The 23206-nt window shown below is 40.5% G+C and overlaps 1 protein-coding gene across 4 annotated transcripts in view; it reads right to left on the bottom strand.

The window, feature by feature from the left end:
- ANKRD44 (ankyrin repeat domain 44) overlaps positions 1 to 23206 on the bottom strand; it is a 320445-nt gene that overhangs the window by 82400 nt on the left and 214839 nt on the right. For 2 of the 4 annotated variants that reach the window (XM_027125234.1, XM_027125216.1), the window contains exons 10-16: positions 22805 to 22919; positions 13726 to 13808; positions 12472 to 12535; positions 10183 to 10251; positions 8690 to 8830; positions 6984 to 7064; positions 3831 to 3942 (exon numbers count right to left, since the gene is read on the bottom strand). In XM_027125234.1, the coding sequence (XP_026981035.1) occupies positions 3831 to 3942; positions 6984 to 7064; positions 8690 to 8830; positions 10183 to 10251; positions 12472 to 12535; positions 13726 to 13808; positions 22805 to 22919 (665 nt within the window). Of the gene's footprint in view, positions 1 to 3830; positions 3943 to 6983; positions 7065 to 8689; positions 8831 to 10182; positions 10252 to 12471; positions 12590 to 13725; positions 13809 to 22804; positions 22920 to 23206 lie in introns of all 4 variants that reach the window. The other 2 variants (XM_027125206.1, XM_027125223.1) reach the window with 1 other exon arrangement.

Raw genomic sequence — 23206 nt, 5'->3', positions numbered from 1 at the left:
TGCTATGGGAGGCCCAGGGGCCACAAATACTCATTTACTCTCTCCACACCTTCCACAGGCCAGAGACATAGGCTAGGAAATGTGACTTAAAGAAAGGTCTCCCTGGAATCTCCTGGTGGTCCAATGGTTAGGACTCTGTGCTTTCACTGCAGGGGGCACAGGTTTGATCCCTGGTCCTGGTCAGGGAACAAAGATCCTGCATGCCGTGCAGTGCGGCCAAAAAGAAAAAAAAAAGGGTCTTCCTGAATAATTCTTGCTCAGAGGCTCAAGTAAGCCATTCAGAGCTACCAGAATCATGTATTTCATTGTCATAATTCTAGCATCTAACACAGAGTCAGGACCAACTTGTAAAACAGATAACCCCCTAGGAGGACTGAGGTGTTTGTGTCATGAGATAAGGGAGAAGACTGGCATGGTGGTAGTGAGTCTTAGGTACGTACCTCCTAGTGCATATTGGTTAAGTGGCTTGCTTTCCTAACACCTAGTCCTCAGAGAAATGGGAGTTTTAAGGAGCATGAGTGCACTGAGGTCCTAGTCGAGAGAGAAAGGTAAAGTTAGAAAAGATGCCCTTCAAAAAGCCCTTATTGTTCAAAAGCAGTCCTTATTTTCATCACAAGGAAAAAATCTTTTTCTTCCTTTCTCTCTCTCTCTACTTCCTTCCTTCCTTCCTTCTTTCTCTCTTATCTATATGAAATGATTGATGTTAACTAAATTTATTATGGTACTCATTTCACAATATATGTAAGTCAAGTCACTATGCTGTACACCTTAGAATTATACAGTGCTGTATGTCAAGTATGTACATAATTTCCAAGAATCATTATTGCTTTGTAAATCACAGTGTTGACCTAATCGAGGGGATAATTTCATTATCATATAGCACTTGTGAAACATTCTGTAGACAGAAAACCTTTTCATTGGATAACAGAAATAATGGCCCTGAAAGGGCTTCCCTGAAAAAGGAAAATAATGTGCCATATATCGTTTACATAGAAAAAAAGGTGTTATGGGTAAATCATTATCAGAGTTATTATACTATGGGATTAAAGATAACTCACCAAAGTACTTTAAAACAGCACAAGTTATCAAGACTATAATAATCCTTGAAATAAAAGTTCATATGTCCAATGATGACATATGGTTTTCATAGAGAAAACCAATTAAAGACAGCTGTGTCTTAAGTAAACTTTGGAATGCAGGCTCATATGGGTAGTTACAGTAGTAAACCTTCACTCTGCCACTGATTCACACACACACACACACACACACACACACACACACACACACACACAAACACCCCTTTCTTTGTGGGATCTAAACACAAATCCTATTTGCTGATAGGTCTAGATCAACTTCCATTGTTGGTGTTAGAAGGAAGAAGTGATTACTGCCTTATATCTTAACCAAGTCCTACCAAGATTTTGCCCTATGTTGAAAAGCTTTGGATGGTGGTAGAGCTTTGACCAGCAATGGAAGCCAGCATGATGTGGTAAAAAAATATATATATTTTTTTAAATCAGGGATCCTGATTCATGGTACCACTTCCTCTACTGACCAGAGCTATGACTTTGGACAACCCAGTAAATGCCCCTGTGGTTTGGTTTGTTCATCTGTAAGATAAGAGACTGCCCCTTGGCCACTTGTGATTCTATTTTAAATTCAGTTTATAGAAGGCTCTGACATCACTGGCTTCCTACATCTTCCTATGGAAGATGAGTGGTTTAAAAATATGTCCACAAATTCTTAAAAAAGGCTTAAATTCTTAAAAAAGGCTTAAATTCTTAAAAAAGGCTCTGACGTCACTGGCTTCCTACATCTTCCTATGGAAGATGGGTGGTTTAAAAATATGTCCACGAATTCTTTGATACTCCTGCGCTTGGAAGGCGGCATCTACTTCACCCCTCTGGATTTTGTGACTGCGGCAATGAACAGATGCCGCAGAAATGTGAACTTCAAGGCTAAATCGTTGAAAGTAATACGGTCTCTTTCTTTTACTTGCTCACTCTCACTCACACTCTCTCCCAGGGCAGATACCTTTAGCAATCCGAGCCACCAGGTAAGATATCCAGCTATTCTGAAAACACCATGCTAGAGAAAACCGCAAAAAGGAACCACATAGAGACAGAGAGAAAGGCCCAAGGAACGTCAGCAATTCGATTCTTCCTACCCACGTGACTGACAAATGAGAGAAGAAGCCTTTGAGATTATGCCAGCCGACACTGTAATCTCATAGGGTATTAACTAGAACTGCTCAGCTAAACCACACCTGAATTCCTGACCAGAAACAAATAAGTGATTAGTGTTGTTTTAAGCCACTAACTTTGAGGGTAATTTGTTATGCAGCCACAGTAACTGGAAGAGGAACCACGATGGAATTAAAACGGGAGAGAGAAAAAATGCCACCCCCAAGGTCAAGCAAAGAAATCTTTATCATCCACAAGAACCTCAGGAAAAGCAGACTTGGAAGTCTGCAGAAATGATGAAGGTACTTACAATTCACCAATAAATGTCACAAAAATCAATACCAGAATAATCACCGTTTTATTTCCAAACTGGGTGATCTTTATGAACATTTTCCCACATTCATAGTTAAAACAAATATAGTAAGAAAGACCGTAAGTGGAACCATTTGAAAAACCAGCAGCAAGGCCAAAGGTAAAGGGCCTCACTGGGCATCGAGTCATTTCTATGTAGGCGCTCACACCATTGCTTGCGGGCTCTCTGCCTCATGCCTTTCTCAATAAACTATGCAGTTGATGAAGGGCAAGTGTTTCACCAAACACACCTTCAAATAACTCTGAAAAGTAGGACTTCTCCTTTAAAAGAACAAGGAACACAGTTGGAGTCCAGTAAGGAAGGTGGCACCTATCATTGGACCAGAGATGGTGAGTTTGGGATACCCCATGTATCCTGGTGAAGCTGAATCAAGGGTGGTGCTCAGAAGACAGCAAATGATGGCCTGCAGTCAGGATTCAGCCACAAACCCATAATTTTTCTTTCTAACCCACCCAGTGTTTTCAAAGCAGGAAATTCCACACAAAAAGTCTAGATTTGTAGCTTCTCTTGAAACAGTGGAACTCTAGCAAACCTGGGTCTGCAGTACCATCTGGTCTCCAACAGCTGCAGCTGACTAGCTGTTTCTCCCCTCAGACAGAACATGTCCTATTTGCCACAGTCCCCACCACTCCCTATTACCACACCTGGGCTCACTTCACTTGTTTTTTATATTCCTGTGCCTGTAGACATTTGAGTTTGCATCTGGTAACCTACACCAAGAAAGGAGTTTCAGACTCCAAATCAAGTGTTTCTTGATCACTAATGGGTTTGAAATTTGGGGTGGTTTAGAAATTCCAGTAAATTCTGCGGTTATACCCTTGCCGATTTCTTTTCCTAAACCACAAATGTGGGACTATAACATACCCATATACCTAATGGTTCTGTAAGTCATCTTATGACACTGTTACTGGATATTGGGGTGCTAAGTGTGACTCTGGAGATATATACTAAGCTTATTTGATACATCCAAATTATCTTCAAAATACAAACTGTGTCCACAACAGGGTCTAAAATTCCTAGTCCAAGTTAATGCGGGAAAGAATCAATTGTTAGCCAGCTCTGAGATTAGAATGGGCAGAAATGGAACAAGAAGACCTACATGTTGTAAAGGGAAACAATTTAATAGCTTACCACAGAATATCTTTCCAGGTGGGTTCCCGTGGGGACTGAATGAGGCAGTGAGGGCACATTTGTTGAGATTAAGACCAGCATTTTCAGGTTTGGGTGTATGTGTGTTTGTGTGAGAGAGAACAAATCAAGACAAAACAGCTCACCAATTCCAGACACTGTCTGTGGCCATAGGCAGCAGCGTAATGTATGCTATTGTAGCCTTCCTTGTCCCGGATAGATGCATTTGCATCATGTTGAAGCAGAAACTCTAGACATCTGTAAGTATAAAGATGAGATGTTATTTCAGAAAACATCTCTGGACCAAAGGGGATAATTAATGTAAATGTTCTCTGAAAACATCTCTGGACCAAAAGGGATAATTAATGTAAATGTTCTCTGAAAACATCTCTGGACCAAAAGGGATAATTAATGTAAATGTTCTCTTATTATAAGTGTTCCACAAAGCACTTTGTGAGTTGAAGTGTTTCTTTAAAAATCCTACAGCAATGAGGGTTTATGTACTGGATGTTTTTTGTGTGTTTTCTGCAGCTATCTTTATTTCAACTTAAATTTTTTTGGCCAAGCCACGCAGCATGTGGGATCTTAGTTCCCTGACCAGGGACTGAACCTGCACCCCCTGCAGTGGAAACGCAGAGTCTTGACCACTGGACCACCAGGGAAGTCCCCTCCTTCAGCTTAAAACAGCCATTCTAGAATTCAGGAAAAGCTTTAGGAACTAGAGGGTAATTAAGTTTTTTTTTTCCCTTCTCATCTTAAGGTACAGAACCTGCCTGTCATCAAGATTACTGAATAATAAGTTTTAGAGCTCCACGTCCAAAAGACAAGTTCTCAGCATAATAAAGAAGTGGTCAAGATATTGCAATGGGATAAACCTCAAGAGAGGGGTGTTTATTTTTAAACCTTGCTACTGGAGACTCTGAGATCAAAAGGTTGGAAAAATAAATAAAATATTAAATTTTATGATAATAAAATTTTAAATAATATTTAAAGTAATAAAAGCCTTTTCTGACACAGTTGTAATTTTTCTGAAAAAAACACCATCTTTGCAATAGGTAAGAGGAAGGGGAGTGGCGCCACCTCCGCTGAAGAGCCCCAGACTCCAAGACACAGGTACTCAGGGACGTAATGTGTTCTGTTCAGGGCGTGTTGCAAATGGGACCATCCTGCTGGTCAAAGAGGGAAGAACTAGACAGGGAGCAACGTTCCACGATTTCGGTTTTATTTCTGTGACAGTGGGACAAACATGTCCTCTACAAGGCCAGGGTGATTCAATTTCATACTCAAATCAAAACTGTAAGATCCTAAATATAAGCTTGTATATTAAATAAGACCTCAATGGACAATTTCTACAGTTTACTCAAAAACCTTAAAATGACACTTACCTAAGGCAAAAGGAGTAAATAAAGCACACACATAGAGAGATACGAAAACAGACATTTTAATTTCTAGAAAACCTGATGAAAGAGGAATTTTTTAAACCAAATACCTACATATCACATGATTCATCCATAAAATTCTCTGTAATAAATCAAACTATTATTGGAGTGCTGATGTATCAGGCTGTCTTTGGTGATTTCTACCTTAAAAGGAAGTCTTTTTTTATTTTTGTAATTAAATGTCCATGGACTGAATCCTAGGTGTGACTCATTTTAAACTGAATTTGGCTCCTGAAATAAAATCACTCAGTAGGAATAGCGTTCTAGTGGACACACAATTCCCAGCTTCTGAAAGGATTATACTCTAAAAATCAGTTGATAAATTTAATATGTAATTTGGAAAATACTGGGATTACTCCCAAAGAGCTATTTAATGCAGAATACAGCTGAACTATAACTGTCAACAGTACTATTAGAAATAACAACAATACTACAGAACGTGAATATTCTCCACATTGTTCCTAAGGGAAAATGAAATCCAGTCTTAACTGGGAATGCTTGTCCTCTTTACCACCCAGGGCCCTGACTAGTAATTTTGGCACCTAAGCTGCAAAATCAAGAGAGGCGCATTAGGTCAGGGGTGTATTTGGACAAGGGGAGTAGCATTTCATTGCATGAAACAGATCTCCAGCAGGCTGGTCCCTGCCTTCCCCTGCCTCTCCTGCTCCTTCCCTCTCCATCAGATGTAGAGAGGGCTGCTCTGGCCCAGGACAAGCTTGCATTTCACTGGAGAAGGGAGTGTCTGCTGAGGTGGCTTAAAATTCTACAGTATTTGAATACCATTATTTTAATTTTGGACTATTAGGCAAAACCTTTGTTATTCTGATTTACTCACAGCGGTGTTTCCTGTGCTCACCCCAGGAACAGTCAAAGTTATGTCCCCACAACTTGCACTGGGGCCTCACTTGCTAACCACACCTTTCCACAATGGTCTGGACATGGGAGGAGAGCCCAGTGGGCAGTGGGAAGACCCCAGAGTGGATATGAGCATTCAAGTCAGAGAGAAACGGGTCCCTCTGACAGCAGGAGAAGAGAATAAGCAAGTTAAGGACTGTGTGTGTGCAGACTCTTAGAGCACTACATCCACCGAGCCTCACAGGGGCAGGACACAAACTGTGGGCACCAGTTATTCAAGTGTTCATTCATTCAACAAACAGTTACTGATCACCAGCTACCTACTGGGCACTGCACTGGGCAGAGCACAACCTTCTCACTGCCACTTCCAGTGCACGAAGGGCTCTCAGAGGAGGAAGCATTAGGGGTTCCCACGTTATCCACAGCCCTGGGTGCTGGCAATCACTCCATCACAGTAATAGCTGAATCTCTGTCAGATACCAGAGCAGGGCAGGTGGGATGAGGGGTGACAGAGCAGCTGTCTGCAGGAAGCAAGGAGCTGTTTGTAAGTTGATGGGTGTTTTCTGGGGAGAAGGGGAGAGTACGACTGGTGCATTTCACACCAAAATCTCAAAACATTTATTCATAGAATCTGCTAAATTGTTATCCTCAGGTCACAAAACGAGAGCCTGAGGCCCTCAGAGGAGGCTTAATATGTCCCCTGAGGCATACTACATGGCAGAGTGAGAAACTGTATTTAACGTACCTAGTCCTAAAAACTGCTGACCAAGCACAGTGATGGTCACGGCAAAGGTTTCAATTTTAGAAAGAGTTCCTTGTGTGAAAACAGCATATTTGAAGGATATATTAAAAGAATAGTTTCTTCTTCAACAAAGGCAAGCCCACATCACTTCTGCAAGAGCCCAAGTGAGACCCCGAAATAGTAAGGCTGGCCCATGCGCAACCCAGAGCAGCAGACAAAGCATCAGTAACTACACCTTGTTCTTAAGCTGAGAAGAAACTTACAATGCAGCTTCCTTTTCTTTCAGCTCTCTGTCTCTTTCAAGTTCTTCGGAATTTTCATGGGCGTTTCCTAAGATAGTCTTACTTCTCAGCATAAGGGAAAGAAAAAAAATTACAATTAGTGGCAAAGTTGCTAATGATTTTGGTGCAGTTTATATCTTAACAATTTCTCCCCCGACTCAAAAGAAGCAAGTGCTACTGATTTTTCATGGAGGATATACGTGGTTCTCCCCAAGGCCATCCAGTAAGTCTGTTCTCTCCCAAGGAATCCGACTGAGAACATGACTTTCCTAAAACTTCCACCGAGGTATCAGTGATTAAGACAGCAGTTATGCTGCCCACCCTTCCATGAGTATTCTAAACTCCCCATGGAAAGAGGAAGTGACTAGCTTAAACGTCCCTGGCTTCTACAACATTCCTTGCTGCCTCCTTGGCAGTTGAGCATCTCATTTATCCAGGAATAAATGGGTTCCTAAGCACCCCTTATGTGCCAGAGCAATTCTTCACTATCTAGGATTCCTCTGCCAGCTCTTAACAGATGAAGTATACTTGTCTCCCATTCTATTCCAAGCGAACAGCATAGAGCTTGGCATATAGTAGATGCTCAATAAATGTTTGTTGAATTAATAACATGCGGCCCTGGGATCCTGAGGCTACAACAGTCTTGCTGGTACTATATGAAGAAAAATAAGCTGCGTTTTCCAAACTGTGGAAATACGGATCATAATCCATTACTGAATTGTGAAATCAATTTAGCGGGCTGAAGTCAGTAGGGTTTTTTTAATGAAATAAAAGTATATCAAAATGCATCCCACACAGCAAAAGTAAATATGGTTTTATGAAATCTTTGTTTCCATTTTCCATACATATGTATAAAACATATATATGTGAGTGTGTGTATTGGGTCATGATGTAAAATGTATTGCTTAGTGTGGGTCATTGTCTAATGCATTTGAACGCCACTGCTCTACAAGAAAAGGAGCTAGTACTGACCCAGAAGCAACTCCATAGCACAGGGCAGCAAATAACTCAGTAGTTCTCCAAACAGGATCACCGAAAAGTATTCCTATGAAGGAAGGCCTGGTCCTCAAGTCTTTGAGAACAGGCTCATAAACTGTGGGTACCTCTTCCACCTTTTCCCCCTGAACTGGTTCACTTGATTCTGCTTTCCATTCCTAGCCACCTAGAATCCACATATGATCAGGGTACCCAACTTTCTGTATTCCAGCTCCTGAAAGAGTATTCATGCCCAGGTTGGAACAACAGTGCCTATTTTAAAATACTGATGCTGCATTTGAAGACTATCAGGATTATGCATAGATGGATATTTTTGACACATGACATATTTATTAGCAAATGTAAGTCTTACAGCAAATGAAGCGTGTAAGTGGTGATGATGAAAACCGCAGTATATGACAAAACAAATTTTGACAGGTTTTGAATGAATTGAAAACCTGGGCTTGACAGCTCCACTTGGCATTCAACCCAAAGAACAGAGAGGAGAAGTAATTGTGCAGTGACACATACTAATCAAACGTAAAGAGAGCAGAATGGGAAACCCGGGGCTAGGGATGAAGCAATTCTAACTCCTTCAGGTCTGGGTGAGAGGGATTCTTCATTCACACTCTGTGAGGCGGTAGGAAGAAAACTTAGCAACCTCCCCCCACCTCCCCCACCCTGAGAGGAAACAGAAGTAAGGCTGTTTTTACTTTCTATCCATGTCTGATGCAGCAGCATAGTGCAAAGCGGTGCGGCCCCAGTCATCGGTTTCATTAACGCTGGCCCCTGTGGTCACTAATGTCTCAATACAGTGGAAATGACAATTTGCAGCTGCATAGTGCAGAGGGGTCCTGAAAAACAAACAGCAGTCTATGACTTCATTCAGTCTGCAAAACAGATGCCCATCACTACACCAGCACAGACAGCAGTATTCCTAGGGGTGTTGGCTCTCAGTGTGGAGGCCAAGACACATGACTTTCTCTGACTTTATGTTACAACGAAGGCTACAAAGATGGTGGCTTCAGACAAGGCCACCCACCTGTAGATCTCTCCTTTCTCTCCATTCCTAGTGCCTATCCTGGTTCAGGTCTACATTACTTCTCCTCTGGACTCTTGCAATACCACCCCTTTTGGCCTCCTCTGCCCTAATGCAACTTCCACGTAACTTTTAGTGGGCATCAATGAAGAACTGGATTTTCTAAGGTCCAATACCTACATATAACAAACCTGTACTAAAACCTTCAGTCCACCCCAGTGAACAATGCCTTGATGTTTTAGTTTGGAATTGAAGATTTTCCCAAGCTAGCCCTGGTCTATCTTTATAAAGTCTCTCTCTCTCCCCTAAATGTGTCTAATGCTGTTTCCAAACTGAATGACCTGAGGTTTTCTTGATCATGTCCTCACTTCCTCCACCTTTCCTCGTGCTGTTTTCTTCCCTGTACCAGCTAGTATTATGGCATGATTTAGCTATGCATGCAAAGGACAAATAAGGTAAGAAAAGTTCTATGACCCATCCCAATAGCCAAAGGGGCTATAGGTGGCCTGTGTGTGTTTCATGTTTTATTTATTTATTTATTTAAATTGGGGTATAGTTGCTTTACAACGTTGTGTTAGTTTCTGCTGTACAGCGAAGAGAATCATATATACATCCCTCTTTTTTGATACCTTCCCATTTAGGTCACCACAGAGCATTGAGTAGAGTTCCCTGTGCTATACAGCAGGTTCTCATTAGTTATGATTCATGTTTTAAATGTGTCTAAAGATTTATCCCAAAATGAAATGTTCAATAAATACAATAAAGTGCTCCAGATCTTGTGACCAAATTCTGGGTTGGAAGGGCTGAAGTGTTCTACTCTGCTACAGACAGAATTTTCTAAACTATATCCATGTGGGAAATAACATATTTTACAGATACAAATATATATGCACATATAAAATATGTAATCCTCCACATGGATACAGTTATATATATATATTGGAAGCATCAGAGAAACAACTGGCACTTCTAAACAGAAGCAGGGAGAGGAGATTCTTTCCTCGTGCCTTGTGCCTGCTTTGTTGGTGTAGAAGGGGTTTCCTTCTGAGAATGGAATCTCCCCAGCTAGCTTCGCTGTTTACCATTTCAACATAACACGATTTCCAGATGGACTGCTCCCCACTCCTTTTATTTAGGCACTTGAAGCAGAGTTCCCTGTTTACATACCTCCCACACTTGTCCTTTTTATGGAAATCTGCTCCGCTGCTCTGCAAGAGTTTTATACATTCCACATTACTAGAAAGACAGGGAAAACATCATTAAGATGGTGGCGGTCAACTGCTGGGCTATCTTCAGAAAGAGCTGTTTTCTGCAGAGCGCACGCCCAGATGAAATGAGAGAACTAGCTTTAAATTCTGCTAACACAAAAATAACCTGAACACATTAGAGTAATGCCATATCGTAAGGATCTAAAGTTCCCACAATTCCTTTTTCAAAGCTAATATATCAATACGTTAGAGAGCTTGATGGAACATTTTCAATTCCATGACTAAAGAATTTAATGATTATTACGTGATGAAACCTTTCAGTGATGGTTTTCATCATTTACCCTAAAATTCTCTTTCAAGACCATCAAGAGTTTATGGAACAACCCCTTAAACCTAGAATAATTTCATGTCACCTTTAAACAATAAGCCAGAATGGATGAGCGTTACCTTTTATCACAGCAGAATGAATTCACTATGATAACCATTTTCGACCCAGACTCTCCTTAATGGAAAATAAAACAGCAGCATTTCCCTGTCTTGGTAATCTAGGTAAATGAACGTGCAGAACCAAGGCCGAAAATGATGTAATGGAGCGTAGTGATCTTCCAAAGCTTCTTTGTCATTTGCAGAAGCAATAAATCATGTTTAGTAGAGAGAAAAGAACCCATTGAAGTGAATTTTCCTATTGAAGGGCATATAGCTAAACACTAATCCTAATAGGGGTTTCAGACATGAATCCAGAATGGTTTGTTGCCACTTTTCTGTACAGGTCTGATATTTTTTACAATGGGGGCATAAAAAGAGACACTCATCCATCATTGTTCTAAACTTAGGATGCTAAGAAGTGGCCTAGGATTTATGACTTTATTATCGTTTAAATAAGAAAAATGATCTCATTAATGATAAGCGTGAGGAGGGCTCTCCCCACCCCACTTCCACCTTTTATAGCCACCTTTCGCAGAGAACTAGCGACTAGTTTAAGTCATAAAATATAAGAACTTTATGAGGTCATTATGTGTTGGTGTAACATGTCAGCTGATGTAAAGCACCTGTCTCTTTGAGCCAAAGGATCAAAGACAGAGACAGATCCAAGTTGCGTGGCTCAGGAAGTTCATACAATTTGAGGAAATGGGGTGAGGAGAAGGAGGTTCTCTTTAAAAAAATAATAACAAAATTATGAATATAAAACTAGATACAACGGGCTTCCCTGGTGGCACAGTGGTTGAGAGTCCGCCTGCCAATGCAGGGAACACGGGTTCGTGCCCCGGTCCGGGAGGATCCCACATGCCGCAGAGCGGCTGGGCCCGTGAGCCATGGCCGCTGAGCCTGCGCGTCTGGAGCCTGTGCTCCGCAACGGGAGAGGCCACAACAGTGAGAGGCCCGAGTACCGGGAAAAAACCCAAAAAACTAGATACAAGACTTTGGAAGGGAGCCATGCAAATAAAGGGCCCTAAAGCTTCACAGTCAATCCACCTCTGTTAAATAGGTAATACCTTTGGTCATATACAGTTGACACATGGAGAAGCACTGCTGTTCCTTAAGACTAGGAAACTGATTAAGAACCAACACCTTATCCAAACGAGGACATCCAAAGGAAACCATGTTTGGCCAATGTGTGGTCATATGTCAACAATATATTGATCAGAGCCTTAATCTAACCACTTATATGAAAAAGAGTATCTGATGAAAAATTCTCTTTACAACTTAAAAAAAAAGGCAAGGATTAATTCACGTTTTGCCTATCCTTTGGGTTTCTTGACCTTTGTTCACATTTAATCATTATAAGGACTTAAAAATCAGTTTTGAAATAAGGACCAAAATGTCTGTAAATGAACATGAATTAACTCAACCCTGGATTCCCTTGATCATCAACCACCTTCCAGCAACGAAGAGGAAAAACTTAGGAACAAATCTCAAATTATTTTCTTTTGGTGGAAGAGGTACCAAGTAAGTATATATTCTATAGGCTAAAGACCTACAATTTAAAATAAGAAAAAAAAAAAAAGAGTGAGAGAAGAGAAAACAAAAGAAAAAATATTTTCTATATGAGATGGGCTAACACTTTTTCTTTGGAAAAACAAACACACGGGTAATCTGGAAATTCAACACAGTGATATTTGGTATTGGTAGAAAGAGTTCTTACCCGTTTTACGAAAGAAGTTGCCTTTGATCCACAGACAACTTAAGTCAGTTAAGATGAATTAGTAATTCGTTCATAAGATAACAACTAAAATTGTTAACTACTCACCCTCCTGCAGCAGCAGCGTGAAGGCACGTTCTTCCAAATTTATCTGGGGTGTCTATTTCAAAGCCTGCAGACAGCACGTGCTCATTACTAAACAAGGATACTATGCTATACTTTTGTCCTAGTTAAACCACAAGAAACATTGCAGAGACAGAAAAATCAGTTAGTAGAAAAACCAGAACGCAAGCCACTGTAGTCAGAAAGAGGTTGTCATGGAAACGATCGGTAACTGCTCAAGCTTGGCAATTTTATAGGAAGAACCGTGAAGTCAAGAAGAATTTATTTTCACATTCAGCCCTGGGTGAACTACAGCCCCACATTTCAATCCCAGGATAGAAATTTATGAAACCAGTTTGAGATAAGTAGGGCAATAGACAGGCAGACAGAACACATAGAGAAAACATGGAAGGCAAAGGAGTAATCGTAGCATGCTAGAAGAGATATTTTCTTAAGTGTATTATTAGCTTTCAGTTGGTTTAAGATTTGGGAAACGTGCTTTCATGCAGGGGTTATTGTTAAACATGCCAAAAGCAGTGAAAGCAGAATCAATCATAAGTAAAGAACTTAAAGGAAAAACAAAAAAACAAAAAAACCCCTCTGGGATATCTGTTGAATGAATTCTTAAGCAATCTTTGCCTTGCAGACCTCTATCACCTTTGAAAGCCAGGAACTTCTAAATACGTGGAGGTTGGCAGAAGCAGTGATAAGAAAGATTAGCAAAGCTCCAAACCAGAAAGAATTTCTTGGTTCCAAATAGACCCGCATTAAAAAAATTAAAATGAAACCTAGTTGGAGGGGTATCAACCACAGCAATTTTTCAGAGCTCAGGGAGTGGGATGGTAATTTGACATTTTCTACCATTAAAACGTAGGGGATTCGGCCTTTTCCCTTTGTTGAACAATATGAAATGTTATGCCACCAATCTAATCCTCAAAGATGTTTTCTCCTTCTATGAGAAGCTTCCTGTAAGCTATGGCCATCCCTGCCTGCCTCTCACTCTGGACCACGCGAGCTTTAACTTGATAAACAGACAAGACTCTCATTCTGGGGCAGGAATGCTGACATTCAAACGGCTTCAACACCATGAGTCGCTGGGAGCTGTCACATGCAGTTAGCTGTGGACACAACTCATCCTGCCACGTCGGGTCACGGATGACATGAAGCACAGGCAGCCGCTCATGCTGACCAGACACCTGAAGCCACACGGCTCATTTGCAGGACATGTTAAGCCTGATCTGCGGTAATGGAGTTACTTACCCGATGACAATAACTTTCTGCAGCAGTCAGAGTGAGCATTGAGGGCAGCTAAATGTAAGGGGAACATGCTATGGACTCCACACCTGAGGAGGAAAAAAACAGAGCAGCTCACGGTAACAGATCTCAAGACACCCGCAGAAGGGGGATGATCTTTCTATAAGTTCTCTGATGAAAATTAAACCCATGAAACCTTGCTTAGGGACTCTTGGCTGAAATAATTAGGCAATCATTTCTATCTTAAAATAATAAAATCCCGGACCTAAACCACAACGAAAAGCCCATAACAATAGAAATAGATCTTTTTAAGAAAACATTTCACATGAACAGTGACTCTAAGCATTTAAAATTAATTTCTTTTTCTTTCAGCTTAGCAATTTTGTCCCATTCATTCACTCATTCATTCATCTGTTTATTCACTCATCACTTTATAAGCATCAGATACCATGCTAAGTGGAGAAAACATGAAACTGACAAACCCTTGACTTTGAAAAGCAACCTGTTCTATTCCTTGAGTTGATAAGCAAATATTTATTATTGACCTATTATGTACCAAGCACTTTGCTAAGAGTTAATAATGGCTGTATTACTGGAAATAAAATTTGGGATGAGAATTAAAACTCATTCTTCATATTCTTCCTCATTCTTTATATACATGTATACACAAATATTTAATATGTATAAATATTCACCTTCGGCAAGTGAAACTTCATCTTCCTAATAGCCTTTTATTTTGCACGTTAACCCACACAAGAATAACAGTCACAAAATAGTTAATAGCTATCTTGCATATATTTCATAAATCTAGCATATTTTCCCTAACAGCATTACAGAAAGAATCCACTTCTTAGACTGACCCCTGCAATAACACAGTCCCTGGAACAACGCCCTGAGAGACAGGCAGCTTTCTGATGGCAGTGCTTTGGGCCTTAGAATTAAATCTTCCCTTAGAATTAAATCTTCCTCCTCCTGCCCATCCCCTCTCCCCAAACAAGGACCCAAAGTCAAAGTCGTGAGCTGAATTGTAGTTCAAATCAAACAGCACCATCAGGAGGTTCCTGTGTACTTAGAAGCGTGTTAGTGATCCCTTCTCATAACATCTCATTTTATTCAAATAATATATTTCAGATTTTGTAAATCCTCCACATAACACAAGGAGTATGAGGCTATTTATATTTACACCTGCAGCATGAATCATCTAAGTTTCTTCCCTAGCAGAAAGTGGCCCGTTTCCAGATTCTATCCTGAATGAAAAACTACATGTGATTTAATTTGTTAAGCTTGAGACACAAGAATTTTATTTGCTATCTCAAAAGTTATTACGATGTGCGTGAGTATGTGAAAGTATATACATGTTCACAGATAGTTCATGGTATTCAGTGTTCTGCAAAATTCGAGTCTGCTAGCAATTAACCGCCTCTCTCTTTGCATGAAAACTTCTTTTAATTTGTTGGTGTTTTTGTTCAGTCTTCCCTCTGTTCGTTTTCCTTTCCCTATATGGAGATTTCCAACCCAGTGTATATAATAGCTGGCATCCATCAAGAGATGCAATTTGCCCGTCTTCCGGGTAGTGTCACGGGGAGGAGAACTGCTTGTAATTGCCTCTCTTGTCATTTACAAAAAAAAAAAAAATTCTGAAAAGCAATCGCATCAGTGACAACCTTGATGCTCGTGAAAAGGAAGAGAGAATTGGGGGATGGGAGAGAAGCTTTTTATTTGTGCTGCTATTTATACTGTTCCCTCCCTATGCCAATGAAACACACTAATTTTTTTTGATGTATAACATGTTTTAAAAGCTCTTTACTAAATGGAACTTTAAGCTAATGGGATTTTACCTAACCATTTTATTTGTTTGGGGGAGTTAAGGCAAAAATCTTTGATTAAATATTTCTGGACATTTGCAAGAAGAAAATGGATAGACTATTTTCTAGGATGGTTGTGAGTTCCTGTAAGAACATGCCTAAAACAAGGAGTGGATTTGTCAAGATTTCTTTGAGTCTTCCTCATTCTTTATATACATGTATACACAAATATTTAATATGTATAAAAATATAAATACTTCTAGTATTTTAAATATTTTAATATTTTCTATATACATACACATACTCACACACATATATAGACACAACATTTATGATATAGTTTATATAGGTACATAAAATATACAACTTTATATTAAATAATACAAGCAAATGAATTAGAGAAAAGAGTATCAAACTCTAATAAAACAATCAAGAAAAACATAAAGTATGAGATATTTTAACAGCCTCAGTATAATATATTTCATAAACTTCATATTAACACTTCTAACCAACCTTACCATTTAACACCATTGTCTTTAGGTAATTTGTCACACTCTACATTAGCTAATAATTTCATTTTTTTCTGCTGCTACTTATAAACCTGAGACGGTAAGGGAGGCAGAACTCTAAAAGGCCTAACAAAAATTCTCTTTGATATATATTTTTTATTCCATAGTTAATAAAAAGTCACTACCTCAATGCAGGTTTTGAAACATATTAATTGAGACTCAAGTACTATTGGCATTTGAACTTGAATATGATGCTCTGGTTCAAAGAGAAAAACTAAGTATCAGGCCGAGATGGGAAAGAAAGTAAAAGTAGAATTCAGAATCTCTGAATCACTTCAGAAATGATTCATGCGTTTCAAAATAAAATTTCTCCTTTCTTGTTATAAAATAAGACTGCTTATGAAGAAAGTATCTTAAAACCTTTAGCAGGAAACTTAGGATTTGGCTGTCTCAGTCAAATAAGAAGCATCGCTCTGATTTCATCAGGTCTACATCAAGGAAGATCAAGAAATAAAGATGTCAGATAACACTAAACTTAACAATGCATAAATTACAGGAAAGGGAAGACCAATTCCATTTAATTTGCTACATTTATTTGAGCAGTCATAAAATTAATGGAACGTGTTTGTATTAGCTATTTCTAATTTAGCTGTTAGCTGGCATCTCCTACCCAGTTATCTCAGAATAAATGAGGTCAGAATAAATTGTAGAGAGCCATCAGAGGTGAGGAATGGGTTTTTGCACCATTAGAATATCAGTTTTTTTAAGTTTTCCCCTTGGCATCGGGGGACATGGCTGTCCCTTTCCATATCCAGGCTTTTCTAGAGCCTTCCCTTAGGCCATATGGTAAAAAACACTGTGGTTAAGGTGATGGGGTCAGAACCTTTGGGTTTCAGTTCTAGCTTTGCCATGTGCTAGCTATTTGATCTTTGGCAAATACATAATGGTCCCCTCACCTGGAAACTAAAGATAATAACAGTGTCAATCTTATAGAACAATTGTAAGGACTAATTGAGATAATGTGCATAAAGTGCTAAATAGAACATGTGACCCACGGTTAAGCCTTCACCATTCATGTTAGTGGTATTTTTGCCCTTGCAATTATTATTAGCTTAGTTGGATAACCAGCAGTCTGTGAGTTTTGAAGTGGTAATCAGGTTGTACTTCCTTAAAATCAGGTGTGTGACTCCTTAAAACCCAAGAATGAACTGTGATCAACTAGCATTTCTGTTCTCTCTCTATATTTCAAAATGCTTTACAATACTTATCTCTCAACTCTCCCAGGGAAGGTGGGATTGGTTTAGTTTTGCCCACCAAGTGGGCGAGACAAAAAATTTGATGATTTTCGATCATCAGATGATTTTATGATTCTTACTCAACTGATCACACCAAACCCTAAAACAAACTTCTTATTAATTTTATCTATGCCATTCCAAGCATTTATCACACACCCTTAAGTTACAGGCACTTGGGATAACTGACAACAGTGAGGCCTGGTCCTTGCTGTTTACGACCTACAGACATTTTCAGTGGTTCCTTCTGTATCAAGTCCAAACACTCTAACGTGGCTTACAAGGCCCTTTCTGGATCTGACTGTTGCTTAATCTCTGTGACCTTCTGTCCATTCCTCCTGGAAGAGCCAGGCTCTGCCCAGCCCTAGGTTTTCTTTCACATGCAGGGCCCCCCTGAAACTCTTCCCATTCTCTCCTGCTTCTCCCAGTGTTTCTCAAACTAGTCAGTGCATCTCTGAGGGTTGCTGGAAATATCTTAGGGCTTTTATGAGGTCTCTGTGGCAATTTTTTTTTTTTTTTTTTTTTTGCGGTATGCAGGCCTCTCACTGTTGTGGCCTCTCCCGTTGCAGAGCACAGGCTCCGGATGCGCAGGCTCAGCGGCCATGGCTCACGGGCCCAGCCGCTCCGCGGCATGTGGGATCTTCCCGGACCGGGGCACGAACCCGTGTCCCCTGCATCGGCAGGCGGACTCTCAACCACTGCGCCACCAGGGAAGCCCTCTGTGGCAATTTTTAAATTGTCTTTTCCTTTTGATGGTAATCTAAAACAGCTGGCATCAAAGCATATTTCAGCTCATCTGAAGGACCACCATATCATCACACACCTCTGTCAAATTTCAGCGCCCACATTTGTACTTAGGATCACAGCTGTGCTGGTAGTCCGACTTTAATTGCCAGGGGCTAATGAGAAAAGAAGGTGGACTTAATAGAAAATGAAATGTCTGAGTCTAGGGAGGGCCAATGATAATGTAGCACACTGAGCCTCCTGGATGCGCGGAATTTGGCAGTAGTCTGAGTAAAGATCTCTGCGCCATGTGACGGGTCCACTGCCCACCACTTTAACTCACTGCAAAACCTCCACTCCCATGGTGTGTACTGGATCCTAAAGACTCAGCACCTTAGCCACCAGGACCATAATCCCATGCAAAATGTGAAATATCACATCATCCACTACAAAGAAGGGCAGCAAGCCTCCTGCCCAGGATCCAGACAGCCGAGGATGGAGCCCCATTTCCGCCCACTAGTTCTATGACCTCAGGTAGGTAACTGAACCTCTCTGTGCCTCCTTTGCTTCACCTATAAGATGGGCATAATCATAGCCCTTACCCCATGGGGTTGTTGTGACAGTTAAATGTGACCTCTCAGAGTGGGGCGCAGCATAGGTAAGCACTCATGAGTGTTTGTTACTATTGTTGTCCCGTGCAGTTAATGTGAACATTGGTGGTTTCTGTTTGCATGTATTTTGTAATTTTTTTGGATTTATTGCTATATTAGAGTCAAAAGCCTAAGGAGTTTCTATCTAGTCTTATATTTGTACATATTCAAACATTATAATAAAAATAATCTAAGTTGATACTTGGGATCTGAAAGACTTTCAATGACATAACTAATCACTCCTTGTCCTACAAGTTAACATCCCTCTTCCTGGAAGCTTTGCTGGCCCTGCTATCTCCCAGATACGTTTTCCTGGATCCCAGGGGCACCTGGCGACTGTTCTGGCATCACACTTAGCATGTGTGATTGTCATTGCCTGTTTACTTCTTTCCCCCACCTCCGTAGGCTATCAATTCCTTGGCAGGGAGCTCTGTGACCCCAGAACCTGACACAGTGGGTGACACTTAACAAGCTATCAACAGATATCTAGCGAATATAAGAATGTCAGAACCAGTTACCTGTAAAACTACAATACTGCTAATTCTGCCGCAATTGAGGCAGAAAAAGCAGTGAGAGCATAATTGGTAAGATGGAAGACAAATTAAAATCCTAGAGACAAGCACCCCAAACCTAACAAAGTTAAAGAAGAAAAAACCCAATGGCTCCGATACCACGTGAAGTTGCGTAAGCACTGAGTCATGCTGCAGAAACCTCTCTGACTTAAAGTTCAGAGAAGCAAAAAGAATAACAAAGAACATTCAATCAAGGCCTGAGAATAAGATGCAAATAAGTTCATCAGAAAGTAATGACCATAAAACTTGTCATAAAGAGATCTTTAAAAATACATTGGCCATATTGTTTATGAATGAAAATGGGTTATTTTCATAAATGCTCTTTGTTCACTTATTTACAGAAGGAAAGGCCTGCTTTTCTCCTCTTTAAGGAGCTCCCCTACATAAATCTACAAGGAACCCAGAAAACAGTGACTTTCTGGGGAGTCTAGCAAATTTAATCTTCTCCAACTCTCCTCCCCCTCACTTGGATATTTTTCCTTAGATGACTTCCCTTTCCACACACTATACACACTCAGACAGACACACACACACACACACACACACACACACACACACAATTGCCGCTTTAATGAAGCACTGTTACTGAAGGGAGCATGCCTTAACCCCAGATAACGCTGTGACAGAAGAAAGCATGTGTATGTGGCTCTTTGAGTCTGGGACAATGTTTCCCTTGTCATTGTCCCCAGGACACAGCATCGTCAATGGAAGGAAAGGCTACTTGAACAACAATGTCATCCCTAAGGCATTTTTGCCACAAAGTTTGTATTCACATAAATTGAAGGGAAAATAATTACGAGGAAACAGACTTTGTGTTTATTGAGTTAAATGTGTTTTTTCAGACATTTTATGTAAGTATTGGGCCCAGTTGATCTCTATCCCTCAAACGAGTTCAAATCTGAAAGAAAATCAGAAATTCGTGGTTCTTTGGCTAAAACTCCCCAAATAACCCAGAGTTGAAAGAAAAACATCACTGAAAATATTAACATACCATAGGTGAAGCTGGTTTGTGCCTAATATTTTATTTCTGCTTAACTGACACTGAGCGTTTAAAATCTCTGGCTTTGGGTAGCCATGGCCTGCTTGGGAACTCTAGAATCTGGTGAAAGCCTCCTGAATCCTAGTACACGGCTCTTTCCAGGAAACTGAGCTGCTTCTTTTTTTTCAAGGTTTTTTGTTTTCTTTTTTTTTCTTTTTTAATGTGGACCATTTTTAAAGTCTTTACTGAATTTGTTACAATACTGCTTCTGTTTATGTTTTGGGTTTGTGGCCACGAGCCATGTGGGATCTTAGCTCCCCGACCAGGGATCGAACCCGCGCCCCCCGCATTGGAAGGCAAAGTCTTAACCACTGGACCACCAGGGAGGTCCCGAACTGCTTCTTTGGATTTGCAACCTCCCAGTCAAAAAGGTCCATTGGCTTGAAGCAGATTCCTTTCTCTTCTGAGACAACCCACTGTTCTTGCTATTTGTCAGTATGCCCCCTCCTCTCTGTCCACCCTCAGTCTTGTCCTTAGCCCGAGCCCTCATCTTTTCTTCTCTGGACATTTGCAAGAGGCTGCAAAGTGTTTCTAGCCTGGACCACCTCCAATCTGTCTGGACTGCTATGAGAGCGATCTTTCTTACACACAAATGGGAGCATTAGACACAACCTACCCTACACCCACTTATAATTCTTTAACAGCTTCCGAATGCCTCAGAATGCAATCTAACTCCTTAGCAAGACATTCGAGGTCCTCTGAAATGTGGTTCTTCCTACCTTTCCACCTCATTTCTTTCCACTCCCCCTAACATGTTAGATAACCTGGCCTTGGGAATCTGCTTTCAACATATTCACATGTTTGTGCCTTTGTAAATACTGTTCCCTCTTCCTGGAATGTCCTTCTTTGCTTCCCCTTCTATCTTTTTTATCTCACACAATTCTGTCCACCTGGCAAACTCCTATCCATCCTTCTTCTTGATGAAATGTCACCTCTTCTGCAGAACCTAGAGATAGTCAGTGTTGCCCTATCCAAACCTCCATCATGACACATCTCATGATGCTGCAGTCACATTTGCCCTTGATCGTATCTCTACCACTGGACTGGGAGCCCCGAGGGCCAGTGGAACCCACCATGCTCTCCCTGGACCATTTAAACTTTGGCTCATTCTCCACCAAGATTTTCAATCCTGTTGCACAACCCTTGACAAAATAAATTAGAATTCCTAATGTAATACTGCCCTCATATTTTGCCTTTCCTAAAGATTCAGTTATTGCTACCCCCAGTCTCTATAATAAGGCCAAACTATTTAAGCATTTAAGGCCCTCTTTAATTTGGTTCTCCTGCCTATTATGAAGTAATAAAACCATAGTTAGCATTTACTGATAGCTTACTATGTGCCAGGCACTGTTCAAAGAGCCTTCAACGTGGATTATCTTATTGAATAACCTTAGCAGATGTATTTACATAACTCATACTCACACGGATCTTAACATATACCAGAGAGTTTTAATGGTGATTAAGTCCTTTAATCTTCAATAACAAACCTATGGTAGGTACTATTATTACTCCCATTTTTCAAAAGAGGAAACCAAAGCACAGACAGATTGAGCAACAGGCTCAAGGTCACACAGCTCACAAGTGAGGCAGCTTGGACTGGAGCCCAGCTAGTGCCCAAGAAAGCCTGGGTCCCCCGCACTGATATAACAGGCCTGCCAGGCCGAGCTCCTCCCGGAGCTGGGTCTGTTCCTGCTTGCCTCCCTGCTTGGGATGTCTGCCACTCTCTGCTCTACTCACATAATTCTTATCCTTCAAAGCCTACCTAAAATTCACCTTTTCCTTGACAACTGTGGCCATGTTTGAGCTCTATCCTTCCTGTCTACATCAAACATTTTGCCATTAAAATCCTGTTTCATTTTGAACTTTATTAAATACTATCTTGCATGGTTCTTTGTCTTAAGTGGGCCTTGGGCCTCCAACAAAATTATGAGCTCCTGGAAGGTACCAACCAGTTAACTTACTTCTGAAATTTCCCACAGCACCTAACATTGCAACAGACTCATATAGATGCGTTATATATTCTTGTTGAATTAAAGTACAAAATGAAGCCAGGTCCCCCCTTCCCAGTGTGGCAGATTTACTCAATTGCACCGTATAAGCGTATCATTAATATGGGTCATTAATACATGCAAAACAGCACCCTGAATAAATTCTGAGTTTGCCCAATTATGCTTTATTTTTCCTGCTTAACTAACACTGCACATTGGAAAAAACAGAAGAATATTAAAAAGCAGAGTTAGGAACAAAGTCCAAGTTTCCTTAATTAAAACCACTGAAATAGGCCTCTTTCTGATACAGCTGAAAAATAAAACTGGTTCTTCCTGGCAACTGTCATTAAAAGTCACTTAATTTAGTTCAAATTTAATCTGTGTTTAGCACAATGGTGAAGATCTACTTAATCTGGATAAATGGGAACTATCTACGGCATGGCAGAATCCCTTTGGCAGTATTCCCACATGTGGAAATTATTCCACCATATTTTTGCAGTAACCTACTTGGCTGTGTCAGCTCCACTGGTTATTAAGGTGTTAATCAAAAGTTCATGACCGTATCTTGCAGCCACATGGAGAGGAGTGTTGCCATCCTTATCCACACAGTCAATTTCACCTCCTGAAAAAGACGTTTTAATACAGAATTACATAAGGATTCAGGTTGACGCAGATACTACATTTTATGCTAGTCACTCACGTTACCAAGTGTTGGTTTCATTTCTACTCTGTGCGTCTCTGCTCTCAAGGACAAGAATGCTTTTTAAGGGGACAAGTTACCATCTGAGGTAGTAGTATTATTAAATCTGCATGGAGGGACGTCTATTAGAAATGCTTTTAGCTAGAAACAATAAATGCTAGAAAGGGTGTGGTGAAAAGGGAACCCTCTCCTACACTGTTGGTGGGAAT

Source organism: Aethalodelphis obliquidens, unplaced genomic scaffold, assembly GCF_003676395.1.
Source record: "Aethalodelphis obliquidens isolate GAN/ISIS:26980383/991018 unplaced genomic scaffold, ASM367639v1 scaffold2, whole genome shotgun sequence".
NCBI lineage: Eukaryota > Metazoa > Chordata > Mammalia > Artiodactyla > Delphinidae > Aethalodelphis > Aethalodelphis obliquidens.
This window is presented reverse-complemented; position numbering and strand designations above follow the sequence as displayed.